The sequence below is a fragment of the Chelonia mydas genome, chromosome 8, assembly GCF_015237465.2.
Source record: "Chelonia mydas isolate rCheMyd1 chromosome 8, rCheMyd1.pri.v2, whole genome shotgun sequence".
Lineage (NCBI taxonomy): Eukaryota > Metazoa > Chordata > Testudines > Cheloniidae > Chelonia > Chelonia mydas.
In genome coordinates this window covers 93,841,170-93,863,813 of record NC_057854.1, presented here as the reverse complement: position 1 = coordinate 93,863,813, position 22,644 = coordinate 93,841,170, and the positions used below count along the sequence as shown (strand labels likewise).

Sequence of the window (22,644 nt, the reverse complement as noted above, 5' to 3'; positions counted from 1 at the left end):
GTTACAAGGCAAAGTTAAAGGTAATGTGTTCTTTAGCTTTATCTGGCCTTAAGAAAAACAAACACTCTGGCCAGTTAATGCATGAATGGTATGTTCTGAAGGGAGTTCTCACCTGTCCCCTTCAAATAGGGGTATGGTGGGTTAAAGGGGGGACGTCTCTGTGGGGATGACTCAAGAGACTGATAAAAAAGAGAGGCTCCTTAATGCACTAGGTGGATTGTTCAAATCCAGCCCTTCAGATCTGTGTCAGTTTCTAGCACAGGGGCCAGGTGGTATGAACAGACAGGGTTTGCAGTGGCACAAGGTGCCTACAGTCTACCCTCTGCCAAGGCAATTCATGCCACTTCAAAAATAGGCAGTGCTGGGTAGAGACACCAGTGGCAGGGCAGGGCCGAGATTAAAACTGCCCTCTCCAAACAGGACTCAATGAAAGGATGGCAAGGAAAACATTGCCTGCTCCCCCATAGGCATGAATCTCCCCAGAATGCAGCTATCATCGGAGAGGTGTGGTTTGCTTCAGCATGGGTCAGTTGGCTGTATAGACAGTCACGGGGAAAGGAGGGAGTCCAAGAATTGGGAGTACAAGAACAATGGAGAGGGGAATCTGCAGGTGGGGACAGGGTACAAGGACTAAATGGGTCAGAAGGGGATGTACAAAGACACAGGCAACTGGGAGATGGGTAGCAGAGGGGGGATAAAATGGGGCAAGGACTTGGGGGGTGAATAATACTCTAATAACACTCCAATGTTTTGGAGTCTCCCAACTGCAAAAGTGTGGGAGATTCCCCATCACTAAAGGCAAAAGTGAAATTAAAAGTGTGGTGGGCAGTGGAGGTTTCATTTCTTCCTTTATTGTTTATTTCTTACATTTCTAAGCTGTGCCAAATTACAGATCTTGGCACATAACTTCATAATTAACATTTAGCAAATCCCTTTCTGCATTCTTAATTACACCTCCTTCCACACACACAGCCTGCATTTCCCTTTATAGCACCAGGCAAAGCTCCCAAGTATTTGGAGTGTCTTAAAATTGCTTTTAGGATCGAGCTGAAAATAGTATTCAAGGTGCCTTATATCAGAAAGATCAAATGTGAGATTTATGGAGACAATGCACTGTAGTTTGTAATTGCAGTTGAACTTGATACCCAAAGCTGGTTGCAGATTAGTGTCCTGTTGTGAGGGCAAAGCATTGCCTCCCAGCTGGAGATGTGAATGAGTTCCCTGCGACTGACCAAGTTGCTTGTTCCTTAATTGCTTGGGTGGAATTAAATTGCTCTTCCTGTTTCACATGTGATGGGAAGTAGATTTCCTTGAATTTGAGCTGATTAATGAAGAAACTCTGAAAACCACCGAACTCCAATTTCAATCAGTTGGTCTCCTTATTAAACATAAGGATCTAATTTTACACTTTGCTGTTTTCAGATTGATCACCCACTGGCTGAAAATATTGAGCGAGAAGCTTTTCATCTCTCTTCCCGTCTCATTAATGCACCATATCGCAGGACAGTGCGAGCCCTAGTCTTCACGTTAAAGCACAAACCTGAAACCCGAGCACAAGTGAAAACTGGTGCGCTCCCAGTCAGTGCGCTTGTACAAAACCATAAGAAGTGACTCAGAGTGCCTGATGCTGGACGTGGGATTCACGTGCCTATGCCACATATTGGGATTGAGAATTCCTTGTGTTTTAAGAGTGCAGGAGCACTGGTAATGTTAATCACTCTGCCATTGTAAGGACAAGATATCTCAGGATGGTATCTGGGGCAAATTCAGTGGAGATATAAGCGGTGGTGTAAATTAATCATCTGTGAGTCAGTGGACATTTGAGGGAACAGAATGGGTGGGGCTGTAGCAGGAAAAGTACATAGGCCTCCCCTACTTTGCCTTATGCTTTCTTGTTGATTACCTTTCCTGCGACAAACCCACTCTTCTGGTCCCACAGAATGTAAGTTACATCAGCTGTTCAGCATGTAAGTTGTATCAACTTGCACTGGCAGAACCACACATCACTTGCACCCCCATTTGTCACATCTGAGGGCAAGTCTACACTACAGTGTTACATCAGTGTAGCTGCACTGGTGCAGCTTTGCTACTGTAGCACATCTGGGAGAGCGCTCTCCCATCGGCATAATTACTCCCCCTCCGCAAGAGGCAGAAGCTATGTTGGCGAGAGAGCATCTCCCATCGACACAGCGCCGGCGCTTAAGTCGCGGTAACTTGCGTCACTCGGGGTGTGTGTGTGTCTTTTTCACACCCCTGAGCGACATAAATTACATCAACTTAAGCGGTAGCATAGACCAGCCCTCAGTGTGACTCCCTGTCTCTTCCAGGAGCCATGAGCATAGCGGAACTATCAGAAAGGAGCAATGATGTTCAGGGCCAGTCAGAAGGGGTGGGAGTTTACAGTCAGAAGTGAAGGTGATGACTGACAGCTCTAGTTAACTCAAGTTCAGTCATGTTCCCTGCAGTAATACCCAGGTACTCCCAGAGCTAACTGCTTAGCAAAGTGAGGGGGCTTTTCTTCACTGTATTCCAGAGTTGGGGACTCAGACCATAGTCTGTGTTGGCTGGCCAGCTTTATCCCACTGCATCCCAAAACCTCAATGTCTCCCTAGGCCTTCAGGTAAACGAGGCCGCACCTGTATTTGCTATGACACCTCTTTGCTGGGTATTCAATGTGCCTCTCACCTTAAACATCAACTCCTCCTTCCTGATTTATTTAAGTGTGGTGCTTGTTTTTTGTGTGTACCAATGTGAGGAAAGCGTGTAATGAAATCTCTAAATATAATTCAGTGGGAGAGTAAATTGACCTTTCATAAAGGCTCTTACCCCCCACAATGGACTAAATATTAATACTTTAGAGCGATTATGTGAACAACTTTTTAAGCAATAAACAGATTATTTTTAACCAGCACGTGTTTCCAGGTATTAATTAGTGGAAGCGTTGTCTTTTCTCCAATTGCCTTAGTGCCATGAGTCATGTTGTTCTTGATACGCATGCTGTTCCTGAGGCTGTGGCAGACACAGTCTCTCTCTGCTGTGCTATGTGTTCTGACTGCGTGCAGGCTGGTCACAGAACGTAATCAATGAGATGAAACTAAAAGAATAGAGATGGCCAAGTACTGGGAAAAGTGAAACTTGTGTATTGATGGCCCCGGAAGTGTGATGGGGCAAGGAGTCCAACATGTCATCGTAGTGTCAAGTTGCTTCAGGAAGTACCTCTCCTAATCACTGCTGGTCAGTACTTGTGGTGGTGTCTGTCTCACAAAGTGCCACTAAGTCAAGATGGTTGGTGCATGTGGAGCGACTGTAAGTTAGGTGTTCACAACAGTCCACGTTCAGATCTCCTCCTCCAAGAAAATGAGAGAGAAATGATTATCCACCCAGTTGTATCTGCCAGCCCCTTTTTTCTCCATAGATATTAAAAGCTGAAGCAGCACTCCACTCCAAACTTTGTGGGGTCACTGCCTTTGCCCAGCACTGCATTCTCCAGACACCTTAAACTACTCAATTCTTTTTATTCATTTCAAAGCAATGACTCCCTAATTTAGAATAGTGTAATACAGACATTCATTTAAAATTAGAGATGGGTGGGCTGGAAACATGACTGAGTCAGATGTTGGAAGATGGCTATTTGCAACGCAATGAGTAACAGTGTGTTCTAGAGCATTAGGGGTGGATGTATGACTGATCATTAGGGGAGTAATAGTGAAGACCTAATGCTTGGTCTGCTTGTTGCTACCCAGAGTGCCTAAACCACAATCCACTTCTCACAGGTAACTGGACCCAATTGACACAAGTTAAACACTCAAAACCACGCTGACACAGTAGCATGTCAACAGTATGCTGGACTGGCATGAGGGCAGTTCAGGATCAACAGGCTCTGCATTAGTCCTTAGGTTTTATTCCAGAAAGGCCATGGCTTGGTTTCCAGCTCCATTTTTGATTCAGGTCAATTTTACTCACTCTTTCTGTTAGATGTATGCGTTCAACTTGAAATCACAAACATTAGGAACTTCCAACCATGGAGAGAGCTTTTTCCCACACAACTCTGTTGATATTCTAGCTGGGCTCCAGTCCTTGGCCCAACCTGGCCAAGTTGTGTTGAACTGTGTGGCGGTTTTGGAAGGTGAGCAAAGATCGAATAGAAAGTGCAGGGAGGCCCCAAACTCTTCTTTGCTGAGGCAGTGAAAGTGCGACTCGAGGCAGAACTGTCTCTGGGGTGCCCAAGCTGTGGGTTTTTTTTTTTTTGAACGATTATTTTAGGCAATATGAAGTGCAGTTCTACCCAGAGAACTGCCTGAGTACAAATGACCCCGGCTCAGCCAGGAGACTTGCTCCCTGCGTACGCTCAGAATCAGCTCCACTTCTGTTTTTACTTAAAGTTCCCCACTTAAGGGAAAGTGAGCTGGTTTCTTGGTGTAAACCAGTGGCTCTCAATCTTTCCCCGACTACTGTACCCCTTTTAAGAATCTGACTTGTCTTGGGTACCCCCAAGTTTCACCTCATTTAAAAATATACAAAATCAGACAAAACTACAAAAGTGTCACAGCATGCTATTACTGAAAAATTGCTGACTTTCTCCTTTTTACCAGATCATTATAAAATAAAACAATTGGAATATAAATATTGTACTTACACTTCAGTGTATAGTATACAGAGAAGTATAAACAAATTTTAGTTTGTACAGACTTCGCTAGTGCTTTTTATGTAGCCTGTTGTAAAACTAGGCAAATATCTAGATGAGTTGAGGTATCCCCTGGAAGATCTCTGAGTACCCCCAAAGGTCGGTGTACTCCTGGTTGAGGACCATTGTTGTAAACAATCATTCCAATTAAATTCCAATCAGTTACAATGAGGCAACCCAAAGGTGATAGGGCTAACTATGGCTTACAGCACCTTTATGCATCATGGTGATAGGTGGGAGAGGGGAAAATAACTTACCTTAGCTAGAGTGACTTTCCATGGCTGCAGTTAGAAAAAGCTTATTTTTATCTGTAAATTGAGCACATTTGACAATATACATGGAGCCCCATTAATGGCCTTTGGATAACGTTGCTTTTCAGAGTAAAACCAGACTTTAAGTTCAAGTGCAACATATGCATCAAACATACAGCTGGTGGGTCAGACTCAACCCACCTGGTGTGTTCATTTGGCCTCCATAACGCATTCAGACTGGGCAGAATATCAGCTTTTATTTAAACTAAAAATAAAAAAATTCCTCATGCTTATGAAGGAAACCTTTCAAATGCAAACCAAGGGTAAAGTGATGTCACAATGCCTGCCTGATTCTGCAGTCAGCCTCAAAGAACGTTTCTCAGACACATGAACTTCTCTGCCCCCTATTAATCTCATTGGAGTGTTGACTAAAATGATGACAGTCTCATGTCAACATTAACAATTGTGTTACTGATAACATTGGTGATGGGAAAAAATTCCAGGTGGGGGAGGGGTTGGAATTGGGAGTAGAAGGAGGGAAGGAAATGCAGAGAGAAGACTAGAGAGAGACAGAAAGGAGGTTGGGGAAGGAAGAGAACAAAAAGGGCAGAAATAGCAGTAGGCCCACCCAGGAGTATGCTTTCCCACTGAGTGATAGTGAATGTGGCAATGGAATACTTTAAAAATAACTATCTAAACACTTAGTTACTTTATAGAGACCCGATTCCCTCCTTGAGCGCCACGCAAACCTCTTACTGACATCAGTAGGTGTTCTGCTGTGGATGGAGGTGGGTGTGGAGTCCCAGATTTATGCTTCCGTTTATGGGCTATGACTAAATGTGGAATTCAACCCACTCCACACAATCAATTTGACACCCACGAAGGGAAAACCATGCATAATCATCCCTTTTCCTGCCAAGTAAAATTACCTGACGAATAACACTCCCTGTTAGGAGACCCTCAGCAAGTGGCATCTGTGACACAGGGGGTTAATGCACAATGCAATTCCTGTAAATTGCTGGTCATTTCCTACTTCTGGTTTTGTTTTGTTGCAGTTGTGTGAAAGTGGGCCAGCCGGAGTGCCAGCTAGGCACTTCCTAAAGCCAGGGACTCTCCGCAAGTCTTTGTTCTAATGAGGGGAAGTCCTTTTAGATTAAAAGAACCAAGAGAAGTTCACAGGTGGCGCTCTTCACGAGAATGGTTCTGGGCAAGTTGGTTTCCTTTGAACCAATTTTGTTCCCTTTTTAAAGAGGAAATTTGAAAAAAATCAAGTACTAAAAATAGTCTGGAGAAGATGTTTGTTTCCTCCTGCACTCCTGCAATTAAACCCAGCCCACCAATAGTCCTGAGCCAACACTGACCTGCTGGGTGAATATAGACTCATTGCAACAAGTGAAAGGAGACTGGAGACCTTCTCCTGAGGTAAGTAAGAGATTCTTTCCTGTTATTGCTTATCATTCTGATGCTTCTTGAACTGAATGGCAGGGAGAACAGCTGAGTTCATCCTCTTCTGGTTACAGCTAAAGCAGCCTTGCCAGGGCTGATTTTTATCCCTAGCTAAATAATTTGTCTTTGGAATGACTAGGGTCACCAAATGGGAGGTATTTACAAGTGATTTCCCCAAGGCAGTGATGCCCAACGAGAGCTTTAATCCTCTGCCAATTACTCAGGTCAGACAGGAAGTACAGAGTTAAGACATTCCACCTTAGTTGCAATGGGGCAGTAGACAGGTGCTGTAATTTCTTTTTTAAAAGACTTCAAAAGTATTTTCCATCAAGAGCCTGGTCCTGCAAGCTCTCCATGCACAGAATGCTCACTGTCTGCACTGGGAATCCTGTGGCTGAACAATTTGCAGGCTCAGAACCACACTAAATGGTGGTAAAACATTATTAACTAGCTGTGCGCTGCATATTTCCTTAAAGCCCTATGCATTTGGATGATACTTAAGGACATACTTGTGACTATCCATTTAGGACATAGGGCAGGGATATTAGAGAGACAAGGAGGGTGAGGTAATTTCTTTTATTGGCCCAGCTTCAGTTGGTGAGAGACAAGCTTTTGGGCTTACTTTGAGCTCCTCTTCAGGTCACTGAAGAACACCAATACATAGGGAAGGGAGGACACCCAGCCCACCTGATGTATCTGTGGCCCTCCTCAGAGCCTGCAGAATCTAATTTTTTCATTTCATTCCTGGTTGGGAAGAACTGAGGGTAACTGATGCGGTTGTTGGGGAGGGATAGCTCAGTGGTTTGAGCATTGGCCTGCTAAACCCAAGGTTGTGAGTTCAATCCTTGAGGGGTCCAGTTAGGGATCTGGGGCAACAGTTGGGGATTGGTCCTGCTTTGAGCAGGGGCTTGGACTAGATGACCTCCTGAGGTCCCTTCCAACCCTGATATTCTGTGAATGTCTGCTTCAGGCAGCCTAAACAGTAGCTCTCAGAAGTGTTGACTCCCCTGTTCATCATTAGTCTTATTGGTTTGTTGATTCTGAAGCTGGATTGAGGAGAGTAGGGGTCCTCCATTTATAACCCAGCCCATGGAGCATCATTAAGCTTGGAATTTGGCCCACTGTACAGAATGAGTGCAATGTCCTGGACTCCCATCCACCCCACTAGTATTATTCACCATTTCAGTTACACTATCATTGATTATTTATGAGCCCCACTCCTGTGGGCCCCCATGGTACAAGCAAGATCACCCATGGCAAATGAAGCACAGGAAGGCTCCAGTATGAAAAAGGCCTGTTTAAATATATATTAAAAGCAGTTCTCGCACAGGTGCAGATACACTGGTTCATCTTTAAGGCCTTTTACAGACATTAACCCACACAACATCCCCATGAGGTGCGTAAGCAGGTATTAGCTTCATTTTATGGGGGAAGGGGGGAAACTGAGGCAGAAAAGTGATGTGACTTGCCCAAGGACAGCGAGGGAATGCCAGGATTATACTGCAGGAGTTCCTGTCTTTAAATCCTATGCTGTCAGACCACTAGGCAGTGCCTATGAGCTCTGTCAATTAGACCAGATTATGGGATAATCCTTGCCGATTAGAAATTATTATATACAAACCAATAATCTTCATACATAGAATACGCCTTGAATGGATAAACATCTAGTGCTATGAAGCTGTAAACATTAAAATGGCCAAGCAGTTTTCCCACAGGCCAATATTTATCTTAAGATGAATTTTCACTAGCCCAAATTCGAAACCCTTGCACTGCTTGGAACTGAGCAGGGAGGAGGCAGTGAAGGAGAAGCCCTGGGAGAGGGAAGGCCAATGTCACATGATTCCAGGGTCCCTGCCACATAAATAATGTGCTGCAACAGACCTGAGGCTTTGTCCAAAGCGTGGGCTGAGCAGCACAGATGTCAGGATAAAAATTTCCTTTCCAGACTGCTCCAGGAAAGCCTGCTACAACCTGCTGGTTTTCTGGACAAGGCTGTTGCTAGCACAGCTTCAGCTCAAACACTGAGAGCACCTATGGGACAAGTCCAGCCAATCTGCTCTCATTTCCAATGATGAAATGATCCCAGCGCAGCAGCAGCTGGGTCACTGTACACATTAACCTGTGGAACTCATTGCTCACAGAGAACATAGCTAGCAATTAAAGAGACGAAAACCCTGCACAGTATTTTATCTGCCTAACCATCCACCGAGGAACAGAGAGCTCTCTCCCCTGTGAACTCAATCCCCCCCTTTACTGTGATGTGGCTGAACCTTAGCACTGTTAGGAGGCCTCAATTTTCTGCTCAGTAAACATAACTCATGCTCCATTATCCTGTGTGCAGTCAGGGAGCGCCTTTCGGCTGGGCATCTCAATGCCTTGGAAGGCAATAATCAATGGTGCCTCCCACCACCCCAGTACCAGTACAACCATTTTTGAAGAGGAGTGACCAGAGCAATTACGGGGCTCCCCAAGGGCATATCACAAGTCACTCTTAGAGCTGGGAGCAGACCCTAGCAGTCCTAACTCCCAGGCCTCTTCTCTGACCAACAGGCCACAGTGTAAAACAGGCCAGTTGCTCAAACAAAGAGAATGCCTCTCATAACCATAAGAGAGAGTCATCACCAACCACACTAGTTCTCCCCCTAAGTCCCCGACAGGCATCAGGGGGACGTCTGACCCATCCAATGTGTCAGCTACCTGTGACTGAGCCACCAAACCCTAGCCAGTCCTTGAGTTTTTCTTTTCATGGATCATGTACCAAATCACAGAGGGGAGCAAGAAGCGCTTGCTTCTTCCAGTGCATGGTATCGTCAGGAAGCTGAAGCCCTGAATGTTCAAAATAAGCTAGAGACAGACCTCTCAATATATCATTGCATTTTTAATTGTCCATATGCTCAATCCATTATGTTTCTCCAGATGGCAGGGATGCTTAACTACTACTTCCTCATCTGGGCTGTAATAATGAGGATCTCTGGCAGGCACCTGGCACCGAAAGGTAAAATACAAGATCTATGCACCGTAAACTAAGAAGCAAAAGAGGGGTGAATTCACAGCTATTAGCCGTTGGAGATACTTCTTGCTGCTTGCAATTGAGATCAGTTTAATCACAGGGATGTGATCACTCTATTATTATTTGTATTGCAGCCACGCCTCAGGATCCCAATGATAGACCCAGCCCCACAGTGCTAGGCGCTGCACAAACGCAGCCCTGCCCTGCCCCCGAAGAGCTTACAACATGGTGTCCGACGCTAAATCCCAGCGCGGGTAATATTCAGTGAAGTCTTGCTAGTGACAGAGGGCTTGATCCCAGCACAGGGCAGATGTGGGGTGTTGTGTCTATAATCAGAAGGTGGAAAGCGATGAGCAGGCCAGACAGTGTGAGGAGACTGATCCTGGATGACATAAGCGCTGTGCAGCTGCCATGTTATCCTGCCTAACAGCAGGAGCAAAGCCAGAGTGGGAAACATGCAGGTCAGCAGCTCATTAGCATGATGGGTCATGCTTGGACCCAGGTCTCTGGCCACAGCCTGCCCTGCATGTGCATATAAGTAAAGGAGCAAGCACACCAAGGGCTTGGAGCTTGCTGCCTTGCAGTATGCTTAGTACTCAGCCTGACTTGCCTGGACACGTAGCTTCCATTTGCGCTGGAGTGCACCAACCTGCTGCATGATGGGCAAGGACTTGCAGGGTCAAAGCTACAAGAAAGGGTTCTGGGCAGTGGGAAGGCCAGGCAGATGGGGCTGGGTATTGGCAGCTGTTTCTGTTACCTGAGGTGCAAAGGGGGTCAGAGCTCCACAAATAGCTGTAAAATAGCAAAAAGAAAAGGAGTACTTGTGGCACCTTAGAGACTAACCAATTTTATTTGAGCATGAGCTTTCGTGAGCTACCGATGAAGTGAGCTGTAGCTCACGAAAGCTCATGCTCAAATAAAATTGGTTAGTCTCTAAGGTGCCACAAGTACTCCTTTTCTTTTTGCGAATACAGACTAACACGGCTGTTACTCTGAAACCTGTAAAATAGCAGTATGTGTATCAAGATCCTGAGGCCTTAATCCAGGTGTTCACAGTCACTGGGGGAAGATAAACATAGCATGTATTTTATTTAGCAATGTGGCTTTCTGCACATACCTTTGTGGCTTTCATTGGCTTCCTCCTGCCCCAGATAGCAAATGCTACTTTTCCATTATATGGACCCAGGGCCTGCACAAAAATAAACACATCAAATACATAAAATGTCCATTTTAAGTATAGCAGAAAAACAACCGGAGTGATACTTTTTTTGCACTCTTATCCATCAAGATAGGTAAACAGATGTTTGCTTCTAGAGTTAGAACAAAACAAACCCCATGTGGAGACTGTGCCTGCCAAGGTCCAGCCTGGAGCAAATTTTACAGCTAAATTATAAGCCCCTGAAAATAGTGTCTTAGAATTATCACTCCACGAGACACCTAACTAGAGGCTGGAGGGGAAGACAGCCTGGGTGTGATGAAGGCTAGGCAGAGACGATCTCCGGTTTAGGCTGTGTAAAAAGGCAACGTTCCCCCTGTGGGTATAGATGTATATTCGGGGGATATGCAAGATGAAGTGCAGTAAGATTATTGTGGCTTTTTTGAATGTTAACTCCTCCCTACGTAGAGCATTCTGAAGATTACCAGTAAGATGCTCCCTAGTTCCGGTGGCATAATGAAAATGGCCATCGATCTGTTTGATGATATATCACTCCGTTCTCCCCTCGCACTCTCTAGGAGCTTCTTCCTCCTTACACCTGCGGTGCTTAGTGCTTTATCCAAAGTGCATGTCATGCCACTGGACTCCACAGGATGGTGCTGCATCCAATACAACATTCCACCTCAGATACAAGAGGAGGTAAGTAAAACTGGGTGAAAACTTTATCCCAGCTATGAAACATGAGCCTTGAATTACTGCATGTTTATGGGGACTCCACGGCATCCAGCAAAGGGGATGTAACTCTCTTCTTTTGACATTATATAATTCCCTGCACGGAGTTCCCCCTCTTTCCCTTTATTCTAATGTATTGTGAGTGGTGTGGGCTGCAGTATTTATTTTAGTAGCTGCACTGTACTGTCCCCTCAGATGGCGGGTGGGAATCAAAATAATTGTGTAGTACCTTTCCACCCACAGAGATAAATTCTCCAGCATTGGCCTTCTTGGTGTTACTGCGGGTGTCTGGATTACTCCTTTAGAATGCTGTGGTTAGAAAGAAGTCGCACCAGCTCTTGTTAAGTGTGTATCTAAATCACACACACTAATGCGATGGCCTTTGAGCTAACTACTCTTTCAGCCTCTCCAGCAGCACAACGTGCTGCATACCTCGGCAAAAGGCGCTGGGGCGTTTGCAGCTGGACACACCAAGTGCACCTTTCCAAGCATCCGAATGGACGTCCCAGTGGTTGACAAAGCACATGCAGGTTCCATCAGCAGTGCGATGGGTTGAAAAATTAACTACCTAGAGATTTCCACATGCCTAAAGAGCGAACCTAGAAAAATTGCAGCCTTAAAAAGAAGCTGCCTTTGGGAACATGCCCAAAGTGCAGGGGACAGTGGGGTGGGAGGGCATCGTATGTCTTCCTGCATAGAGATCTCTGGGTGGGACGGTCTCCTCACTCTTTGTTCACTTGGTTTAGGGGAGTAACAGAAGCCGAAGAATGCAAAGACTATGTCACCAGTGGCCCCAACTCCTGCTACTTCAGCCGCACCAACCTGTGCCTGTACTTGACCTATGAAATCTGGGTGGAAGCTGGGAACCAGATGTCAGAGAAGCTGATTGTTAACACTGAAGACATTGGTGTGTGGGGTGTGCGTGGCAGGGCGTGTTTGGGTGGTTGGTTCTTTGTTGAATCGTTTTTATGGTGGAGAGGAAATTAGAGCAAATATTCACATTTGTGTCCTGACCCTGAGCCCACTGGAGTTGACGGAGAGACTCTTAATGATATTAATAGGCTTGGATCAAGCTCTTAGAGCACACGTAGGCAGCCTATGGCACGCATGCCAAAGGTGGCACGTGAGCTGATTTTCAGTGGCACTCACACTGCCTGGGTCCTGGCCACCGGTTCGGGGGTCTCTGCATTTTAATTTAATTTTAAATGAAGCTTCTTAAACATTTTAAAAACCTTATTTCTTCTACATACAACAATAGTTTAGTTATATATTAAAGACTTATAGAAAGAGACCTTCTAAAAACGTTAAAATGTATTACTGGCATGCTAACCTTAAATTAGAGTGAATAAATGAAGACTTGGCACACCACTTCTGAAAGGTTGCCGACCCCGGCCTGAGAGGAAGGTGTCATGCTCCAGTGGTCTTAGAATCATAGAATGTCAGGGTTGGAAGGGACCTCAGGAGTCACCTAGTCCAATCCCCTGCTCAAAGCAAAACCAATCCCCAATTTTTGCCCCAGGTCCCTAAATGGCCCCCTCAGGGATTGAACTGACAACCCTGGGTTTAGCAGGCCAATGTTCAAACCACTGAGGTGTCCCTCCTCCCTTAATTGAGGACAGGGAGCCAGAAGAAATTGAGATATTGCTTCCCTCTGTGCCCATATGCAAACCAAACGTCCTGGGTCTGTTCCCCCATCTATCAAGTAGGAATAATACAACTTCACCTTGGTGTCGCAAGGGATAGTTATGACTGAAGCTTTCAAATGTCCTTTGTAGAGAAGTGCTGTTATTTAGGCCAGGGGCTGGCTATTCCTGACCACATAGGCCTTGTCTTCACTTGGACAAAAGGTATTTTTACCACGCGTTAGCTAAGCCATCATAATTAACATGAGTTAAAATCTTGGGGCGTACAAGCCAGTTTTCAGTTTTCACATGTGTTAGCAGGTCAAACCTCAGCATGCTAATGTGTGAAAACTACCAACTGCCTTGTCCGTGGTGGGGTTTTAATACGTGCTAGCTAACACATGGTAAAACACCACTTTTTTTTTCCTGGTGTGGACCCACGCCCAGTGTGAACACAAACCCCCCACTGGCGCACTCTCTGCTTTTAACATTCACAATGTGAACAAAAACCCAGGGAAGGTCAAATCCCAGTGTTGCTGCTCCTCTAATTATAAACAAAGGAGCTTCAGAGGGGGCATCGAGCCCCGGGGCAAAGCCTCTGGGCCTCCCTTATCTCGTGTGATTCCATCCGGGGCAGGTGCTGTGCAGACCCCTTCCTTACAGGGCTTATTACACTTCGAGGCATCCCACTCACTTTATCTTGGCCTTCACCCGGTATCTGCTCTCTCCCCATCCCTCTAGACAGCATGCTGGATTTAACACAGCCTCCCAATTCCTGCCCTGCTGCAGCTACGCTTTACTTTCTTATTTTCCCTTCCCCACAATGGTCCCCACAGCACAATTACTTTTTGGAGGGGAGGGGTTGGGATAACCGAGAATTACTGGCCCAGGAGTGCAATATCTCTCACGCTGTCCGGGTGCCATAAAACCTGCCCTGTTCCATTTCGATGCAGCGTGGATCTTGCAGCGTGAATGTGCTGTTTGCCACTGGCTCAGTTCTGCCGCCCCTGCCTGTGAGCCGCTTCCCCTGAAATCGATGGGGAGCTACTCGCATGCAGCAGCAGCTCCAGAGTCAGAGAACCAGGCCCCTCCTCCTTGTGTTTAAGGCAGAACACAGAGATAGCAGGAAGTAAACTGATCAAGGAGTGTCCTGTGGAAGGGCCAGGATGAGTCAGATTTCAATTGGATGAGACTCTAGAAAGCCAGCATGTCACACCTGTGAGCTTAGAGCCTCTAAACATTCAGAGCAGGGTGATGGTGTGATCGAGGTCCCTTCTGAACAGTGTCAGGGGACCGGGATCTAACGCAGCATGCCCCAACCACCTTGTAGATGGCTCTAAGCCAGGTCGCTAGCCATGTCTTTTAAGGACTGAAACATGATTCTAATATGGATTGTTCTCATCTACACAGGCAAGACCCAGCAGTAATGAAATACAGCTGGGGCTCTGCTGTGTGCTAATCCAGTCCCCTGACACTGAGAAATGTGCTGCAGCGACAGGCCCATGACTAGAGCTGTTTCTTCCCATATTTTTTGTTTGGACAGCATGTTAACTCCCAAGCAGGGGGTGGGTGGCAGCCCCTGAATGTAATGGGCCTCCTTCAAGGGCAGTGGTGGTTAAAATGCCCCGACATTGGCTCCAGTTTCCCTCTCTCCCATCTCTTTGCTGCTAGCTTCTCCTCACTATAAACTGCCTTTTTTTCCCTTTTTTGTTCAGCCTACAGCAGCGTGAACTACCCATCCCCCCAGCTGCAGAGTGAAACAGCTCAGCCTTTTCCTCCGCTGGTGGCTGTTGCTTGATTCAAGGCCAGGTTTGTGTGTGGGGGGGGAAGAGAGAGAGAGCATGACACACACACAGAACGAGTGTACGATAGGAGTAGAGTTTTTCTCTCTCTCACACAGAGCAAATGTGCGATAGGAGTCTCTCTCTCTCACACACACAGTCTGTGAGGGTTGTCTCACACACACAAAGTGAGTGTGTGATAGGAGTCAAATCTCTCTCTCTCTCACACACACACAAACATACACAGAGCAAGTGTGTGATAGGAGTCTCTCTCTCACACACACACACAGTCTGTGAGAGTCGTCACACACACAAAGTGAGTGTGCAATAGGAGTCAAATCTCTCTCTCACACACACACACACACACACATACGCAGAGCAAGTGTGCGATAGGAGCGGAGTCTTTCTTTTTGCCACAAGCCGGGACTGGACAACAGGATGGATTCCTCAAAAATTGCCCTGTTATGTTCCTTCCCACTGAAGCATCTGGCACCAGCCACTGCCTGGACTAGCTGGACCATTGTTGGTCCAGTTCTTATATGGATGTATGGCCATTCTTACATTTCCATCCAGAGACTGCCCTGGTTATTTCTGCACTGAGACCGGTTTGTCTCCCCCAAGGGAGGGGTTCTTTCTTCGGACACACAAACCTCTCCCCTCTGATCCCTCAGCAAACAGCCTCTTCCCTTCCACGCTCCGGGAGGCAGCTCCAGAAACCAGCAACTGTAGCACACGCTACGGACTGAGGAGCAGGAAAATCACCTCCAGATTGAGAAGCACATACAGTAGATTACTCTGTCATAATACTTCTCTGCCCTATTGTACCTAGAAGAATGACATTAAAGACTTTCTTCCCAGTGAGACTTACTCTTAGTAACATGGAGGGCTCTTGTCCATTGGCCAATGAGATTTCTCAGGATTTCCCCCACCCCACTTCCTCGAAGACTTTGGCCTGATTGAGAAAAGTGGCCTGATTCAGGAAAGCAGCACTTAAACATGTGCTTCAGGGCATTCCTGAACCGAGGGCTTTGCTTGGGGGAAGTGAAGTTATAGGCCCTTGTGCAGTTATGTAACTAAGAGCACTGGGGCCAGATTCTGGGAAGAGCTTGCTGAAGTCAATGTGGTTTGTGGTGCTCATCACCACCACTTGGGTTTTTTCGGTGGTTGGGCTTGGGAGGAGGGGAGTTCCTTTGGATCCCCATAAAACCTCAGGGCCAGTCTTGCGCTGGCAGGACTCCTACGTTGAGCAGTGATGCTGGCAGATATTTTAGGAACATCTGTTTCACAAGTGCTGCCCACTAAGACAGGATAGCACAGGGCAATTTTATTGCTAGTGGCCATGGGCTCCTGGTGAGAAGCTGTTATATTGGTTACTGTCAGCCAAAAGAAACTTTGGTTTGCTTTTAAATAACAAGACTCACAATGCTGGCTTTAGCCAAAATTCAAATGGGAGCTGCACTCCCTGTCCAGACTGCTGAGATGGCAGTTTCCTTGTCCATTGTAGATTAATTACTCTTTGCTATGGGGAAGATATAATAAATTTGTTTTAGTGATTTCCTCCTCTTGTGACGGGGGGGGGAGGGGGAAGGGGGAATCTTCAAAAACAACTAAGTGACTTAGGTGCCAAGGCCCAGATCCTCAAAGGTATTTTGGCACCCAACGCTCATTGATTTCAGTCATGCCTAAATACTTTGGAGGATCTGGGGCCTAGTCCCATTTTCAAAATGATGTAGGCACCAAAGTCTCATTGAAAACCTATGGGCCTTAGGCTCCGGAGTGTATAAGTCACTTGGAAATGGGACCTAGCCATCTCAATCACTCAGGAGCTTTCAAAAATTTTACCCTAGAGCATGAACAAACCACTGATCACACACATACACATGGGCATGTAGCCAACCCTCCGCCCATGTCCCCACAATGTGAGTTTAGCCCCTCCTTTCACCTTCTTCTTCCTTTTTTTTTTTAATAGCTAAAACTGAACCACCAGAGGGCCTGAAGGCCACTGGATTTGGTACCCACTTCTCTGTAGAATGGGGGTACCCACCTGGTGTGGCAGCCTCCTATTTCCCACTGGTGTTTGAGCTTCAGTACCAAGAACAGGGGAGTGGCGAATGGGAGGTGAGTTACTTTTGCTTTCCTGGCCTTCCATGAGCTGCGTCTGTAGTATAACAGGCGTGGGGCTTTCCTTACCAAAGCCCTGGGGAACCATGCCTGGTTTGCAAGGAACCTTGTGCCACAGAAGTCTGCACACTGCCTGGGAAACGTGAACGTGGGCCAGGAACTTTCAGAAGATAGGGTGTTCAACAGCAGCAGAGGAGCTGTCACAAGTAAAGCAAAACAGTAAGCAATTGTGTCATCCCTGGTGTAGCTCCATGGACTTCACTGGGCTTACATCAGAGATGGCTCTGACCCTGTGGTCAGTATCCTAGGGTATTGACTTGTGAGCTCAGTATTTGACCATATGTAACACCCACAGACCCTGGTCGTTGGTGGGCGGGATCGAATCTGGGACCTCTGGAGCTAAATGCATGAGCCTTTACTGCATGAGCTAAAAGCCACGTGGCTCTTAGCTACGGCTCTAGAAGACTCATTCATCTCTAAGTGGTCTCCGTGCCACTAGAGGGGACAGAACACCACAACCAGGAGGTGTCTGGGTTGCCCATACACTCTGGAAGAGCACTGAAAGTGACTGAAAAGAAAGGCCCCTTTTAGGAAACAGTATAGCCATTGGCCAGGAGTGTGGACTAACAAGCCGAACCCTCTCTTATGTCTATGATTCTCTCAGAAGAAAAGACTACCCCAGCTCAGGATCCAAACTTCATGGCCAGATTCTGTCCCGTTCCCACCCCTTTCTTCCCCTTTCCTACCCCTTTCGGCCCCTCTGGCGGCATCAGGGCCAGTAAGCTGCCCTATCTGGGCAGCTAAAGATCCTTCCAGCATAGGGGAGTCCTTGGCTGGCACAGAGCCAGCATAACCAGCTCTAGGCCATGTCTTCCTAGCCCTCCACCCTGCCCAATGTATGGAGGTGTCCCCAAGCATGCTTCCGATATGGCTGGAGCACGCGGTGTTCCAGCACTCTCCACTGGCATAACGGCTCCTCTTGAGTTATGACAAGCCAGTGTAGTTTTGGGCAGCCCTGCTATAAACTGCGTGAGTCTTGGAGCCTGTAAGCAGGTGGAGCTCCACTGACTTATGCAGTGCTGGACAGATTCATACATGCTGACCTGGGTTTTGTCCTAACTGGTCTTCGACAGTTTTGCCTGCAAATGCATTAGCTGTGGACACAACCAGTGTGACAGCCACACTGTAATAAAAATGGTTTCAAGAACAGTTCTGAGACCCCACAGAGTAGGTGTAGATTTCCAAGTGCTTGCTCTATAAACTATATTGATATTTTACTTGCAGTATATCATTTAGCCACTAGATGTCTCTGTGTGCTATACATTTCTAGATAGGTTGAGATCCCTGGTAAACAAAGGAGACAAAGCTGGAACTCAGGCTGCATGGAAGTCTGTTTCCTTCTGTCTATAGATCGCAGTTGTTTTCTTTAATGAGTGCCTCCTCTTTAAGACAGACTGTGATTCCATATACCATGGAATATTCTAAACAATGGTTTTTGAGAATAAATCAAAATTTGTTTAAAAAGGAAACATATTTATTTAAACAGGTGAGTCCTTCCAGTGTGTGGTTTATTGGTCCAGGGTCCCAAGACCTCCTGCGTTCTTTTCCTGGTGCTGACACTGATTTATTTTATGGCCTTGAGACAGTCACTTTGCTGTGCCTCAGTTTCCTTGTTGCGTGCATAACTTAATGTATGTAAAAATGCTTTAAAGATGCTGAGTATTAAGTATTGTCATTCTTCTTCATGCATCCGATGAAGTGAGCTGTAGTTCACGAAAGCTCATGCTCAAATAAATTGGTTAGTCTCTAAGGTGCCACAAGTACTCCTTTTCTTTTTGCGAATACAGACTAACACGACTGTTACTCTGAAACCTTTCTTCCTCTCAGTTATTTCTCCTAATTGAAGAATAAAGGGGGAAAGGAATTACTCTTGTTCTTGGGAAGTGAAATGAAAGTAATTTAAACAGGTTTTTCTCTTTCTCCATATTAGCAAGAGCCTGATGTGGGTGAGCAGACCAGCTACTATGTTTATGATGTGAAGCCAGACACCGTGTACCTCCTGGCAGTCCGCTGCAAGAACTCGGACGGGAAAGGCTTTTGGAGTGACTGGAGCACCCCAGTTACAGTCAGTTCTGGCCAAGCCACAGCAAAACCAGTGCAATCTCAAGCACAGTGAAATAGAAGATTCACCACACAAGGCAATGGTTCATCTAGCCCAGCATGCTGCCTCTGGAAGTGACCTACACCCAGAGCTTTGTTAACAGCATCGCAATAGACAGGGCGTGTAAATATTGGGTCCCAAGAGCAGATTTGTTTTTTGTGATTCATTTTGTGAAAACTACTGCTTCTTATTAAGTAAAAGAAACCATAAAATCTAAGGTGCAGTCTGTATTATTGTTGGCTAGTAGGAAGGTGCTAACGCTCTGACTGTGCTTGGTCTGTAAATGCTGAGCTATTTGTGTGAGCTCGAGTTCCCAGCCCCAGTCCTAGCTGGGACTGCTTTACAAGTCAGAAGGCCTTATTGACAACCATAGAGTTGCAACTGGGGCTGGGAAAGGTATTCTTCACTTCCTGCAGCAACTCCCAGATTCCCTGTGATAAAATGATCAGGGTCCAGGGACGAAACAGTTAAGGCTGGTACATGAGGCAGCATCATTAAGTTTGAAAGTTAAAAACAACCCAAATTACATTGAAGGTTGTGTGGTCGTGCTTTCAGAGCCATTGTTTCAGGCTGCCTGCAGGCTTAGGGATAATTCTCAGCAGATACACATGGCTCACATTTGGAAGATTATTATTATTATTAATTCTTCTTCTTCAACCATGAAAGCTAGAAACTTACCACTTTTAAAAAAGAAAGCTGAGATTCTGCAGAATCTAAATATATCGTGTAGGCCATATGAATATACCAAGTGGGCTCAGTGTTTGACACCTCTGCTTAAGAGAGTGCTAGGGTATCGTTTGTTTTTGTGACCGGGTTAGCTTGGAAACCTGGAATGTAGAAAACATTCCTGGAGGAAGAGAGAATGTGTGACTCATAGCTCTCAACTCTTCAAGGCCTGACTGTGTGACACTGGCCTTTAAAATGGGAGGCAAACCCATCAAATAGTAGGTGTAAGAACATAAAAGCCTAGTAAATTGCTACATTTATATCGCACCTACAAACTAGAGATACATCCAATGCCATGCAGAGTCAGCCGCCTTTGGAGCAGAGTGTGGTAGATGATGTGCACACAGCGATGGACAGTTTGTTTTGGCTAAGCTAAACCTTTACGATCATGAAAAAGTGCCATGAGATCTATGCAGAGAATCTGTGGCTTCAGTTTTCAGTGTTATCCAGAAGCCCCAAACACAGTACATAAGAACAGTCATATTGGGTCATACCAAAGGTCCAGCTAGCCCAGTATTCTGTCTCCTGACAGTGGCCAATCCCAGATGCCCCCAAGGGAATGAACAGATAATCATCAAGTGATTCATCCCCCCACAGCAAGTGACATGGTACTCAATTCATATCACTCAAAAGGAGGAAAGCCTAAGCTGACCACACTCAGCTTTCTACATAGATACTGATACAGCATAGACACCTTAATAACCAAGTGCCTTATGAGAGGCAGGGAAGTATTATGAACTGAGTTATGGAGAGATTAAGGTCACATATTTTTAGCTGACCCAGGAATGGAACCAAGGTTTTCAGAGTCAGGGCCCAGTGCCTTAACCACAACATCATCCTTCCTGGGTTTCTAGGGAAAAGCTATATACTCCAACCCCACTATTCAACCCACCCTTCAGTTCATTAACGCATAAAGGTTTCAGCCACCCCTGTTTCATGATTTTCTATTTCTGATGTCAATACATTGCCATAGCGAGCCATGAGCGAACTCCGGGTACACGAGGGGCACAGGATCCAAAACAACAGACCTGTGCTGCATGGTGTAAGGTGCAGAGAGTGGATTAATACACAAAACCAATTCTCTAGGCCTGACAAAGTGCACGTTTGGCCCCACAGAAGGGAACAATTGGCCCAACTGACAAGTTTCACTTCAGTGATGAAGAAGTCAGCAAGTGACTGCTTTACCTACCAAGTGGTTCCAGATTGCTAATTGTTTGCACACCCTCAGATTGTCAACACACCATGCATTCCAGTTACCCCTCTTAGCTCCAGTGCTCAGCCCAGAAAACCAAAAAAGTCACCATTACGGTGTCTCTAGAATACCTGAGAAAATGAAACGCATTTGCTGTTATTGATGAAAAATAAGAGCGTCACATCTCAAACAATGAATTGAAAGTTGTTGGCCAGCTACGATTAATTCAAAAATCCTTTATATCAGCAACATATTGGAGACGTTACAGTTAGTGAACAGCATAAATCTGGAGATTTATTTTTCAAAAACCAACCCCCCCAGCCTTAAGTAATATCCTTTAATTCTCCATTTTATATTACAGTGGAAATAAGGATACAAAGGCCTTCTGTACCATTATTAACTCATCTCTGAAATATTCAGATTCTCTTAGTGCTGTAACCTCTTTCAGAAAGTGAATTTTTCAGAAAGTTATAAGGTAGGTGAAAACAGGGTCATCACTGAAACAGGTTTGTAACCTTAACTGTAACATTGACTACTGTGTAACTATGACAACATCATAGTGTGGTCACGTGCCAGGGAAAGACAACTCTTGGGGAGAACAAGAAATACCAAGAAGAGCTGCAGCGTAAAATTTTAAAAAGAAGAGTCTTTCTGTATGGGTTGGAGTTAGGGCTAGGTTTTGGATAGTGTAGTTTAGCCTGAGGTATTCAAGTGTTCACAACCCACAAATGCGGCCAAACTTTTGGAAATATTCAGCTCCCATTTAGGCACGCAGGCCACGGGTGGGTCATTTGAATGTGCTAGGATCATTTGAAAATGTAGCCCATACTGTATGACTAATTAATTATTTTAATGAGGTGCAGCATTCCCCGTTGTTATCTCCACCACTAGTGTTTTTGAAACCATGAAGATATGTGCATGCAGTTCTGAGTTAATATTTGTATCGGACCAACTTCTGCTGGTGGAAGAGACAAGCTTTGGAGCTTCACAGAGCTCTTCTACAGATCTGGAGAGAGTAACCAGAGCATAACAGCTAAATACAAGGTGAAACACACTGTTAAGCATAAGGGGTTAAACATGTTATAAGAAATCACTTAAAATGAAGAGGGTAGTTAACACCTCTGCAGTCATAGGACAAAAGAGGGTTAGCAGAACTGCAAACAACACATATTACACAGTCAGAAATAGCGATACCTGCAGTCTGTACACAGAAGCAGATCCAGTTACATCTTTTCTGTTTGGTGTTCCTGGAAGAGCTCCAAGATGGCCACTGATGAGTCATATGAGCCTCCAAGTTCTGAATTCTCTTGTTAAAGATACAGCGTAATCATTCATTTACCCGAGGCGTCATGGACCAACGTCATCCCTTGAGTAACTCTATTGACATCAACAGTTACCTCAGGGATGCCTTAGGCTACGTATACACTACAGCTGACGTCCGTATAGGTTATGTTGTTCAGGGATGTGAATAAGCCACCCCCCAAGCGACGTAAGTTATACCACCCTAAGTGCCGGTGTGGATAGCTTCTCTCGCTGGCATAGCTATCACCACTCGTGGGGGCTGGAGTAATTAAGTCGGCGCTCTAGCAGGGCTGTAAGCTCGTTAGTATAGCCATAGCCTATGTCTCCACTGGCTCATGTACTGCTGGCTGGACAGTAACACAAGGAAACCGCAGAGTTGTAAAACTAAACTGGCTCTTTAGTAAGAGAATTATTTTCAGAGATGCGGCAATTGCTGCTAGCATTCGAGCCATGTGCACAC

At 45.7% G+C, this 22,644-nt stretch overlaps 2 protein-coding genes and 1 long non-coding RNA gene across 8 annotated transcripts in view; 2 read left to right on the top strand and 1 right to left on the bottom strand.

Moving 5' to 3' along the window:
• The window catches only part of TCEANC2 (transcription elongation factor A N-terminal and central domain containing 2), an 11,986-nt gene extending 9,077 nt beyond the window's left edge, over positions 1-2,909 (top strand). For all 3 annotated transcript variants that reach the window (XM_037907319.2, XM_037907318.2, XM_037907317.2), the window contains exon 5: positions 1,423-2,909. In XM_037907319.2, the coding sequence (XP_037763247.1) occupies positions 1,423-1,611 (189 nt within the window). In that variant the 3' untranslated portion in view covers positions 1,612-2,909. The remainder of the gene's footprint in view (positions 1-1,422) is intronic.
• LOC122461434 lies at positions 2,905-22,644 on the bottom strand. The gene is made up of 3 exons (XR_006283321.1): positions 22,077-22,644; positions 10,509-10,580; positions 2,905-3,347 (listed from the first exon to the last, which is right to left on the bottom strand). It is a non-coding gene; the product is annotated as an uncharacterized LOC122461434 (long non-coding RNA).
• Positions 6,018-19,181, top strand: LOC114020059 (cytokine receptor-like factor 1). Of its 4 annotated transcripts, XM_043521059.1 has the most exons (8): positions 6,304-6,357; positions 7,712-7,777; positions 9,298-9,376; positions 9,526-9,645; positions 11,126-11,246; positions 12,026-12,186; positions 16,652-16,800; positions 18,794-19,181. In XM_043521059.1, exons 3-8 carry the CDS (start codon positions 9,298-9,300, stop codon positions 18,977-18,979), a joined length of 816 nt encoding a protein of 271 aa, XP_043376994.1. In that variant the 5' UTR covers positions 6,304-6,357; positions 7,712-7,777; the 3' UTR covers positions 18,980-19,181. The 4 variants fall into 4 exon arrangements, with proteins under 4 accessions (XP_027680421.1, XP_043376993.1, XP_043376994.1 ...); XM_043521058.1 differs by lacking the exon at positions 7,712-7,777 and having other exon boundaries at positions 6,098-6,357; XM_043521060.1 differs by lacking the exon at positions 9,526-9,645 and having other exon boundaries at positions 6,312-6,357.

Excerpts from the sequence above, each read along its gene's own strand:
- LOC114020059 (XM_043521058.1), top strand. The coding sequence starts at position 9,298 with ATGGCAGGGATGCTTAACTACTACTTCCTCATCTGGGCTGTAATAATG. Across the intron at positions 9,377-9,525 it reads CAGGCACCTGGCACCGAAAG|CCACGCCTCAGGATCCCAAT; the intron begins GTAAAATACAAG and ends TTTGTATTGCAG. Across the intron at positions 9,646-11,125 it reads GACGCTAAATCCCAGCGCGG|GAGCTTCTTCCTCCTTACAC; the intron begins GTAATATTCAGT and ends CGCACTCTCTAG.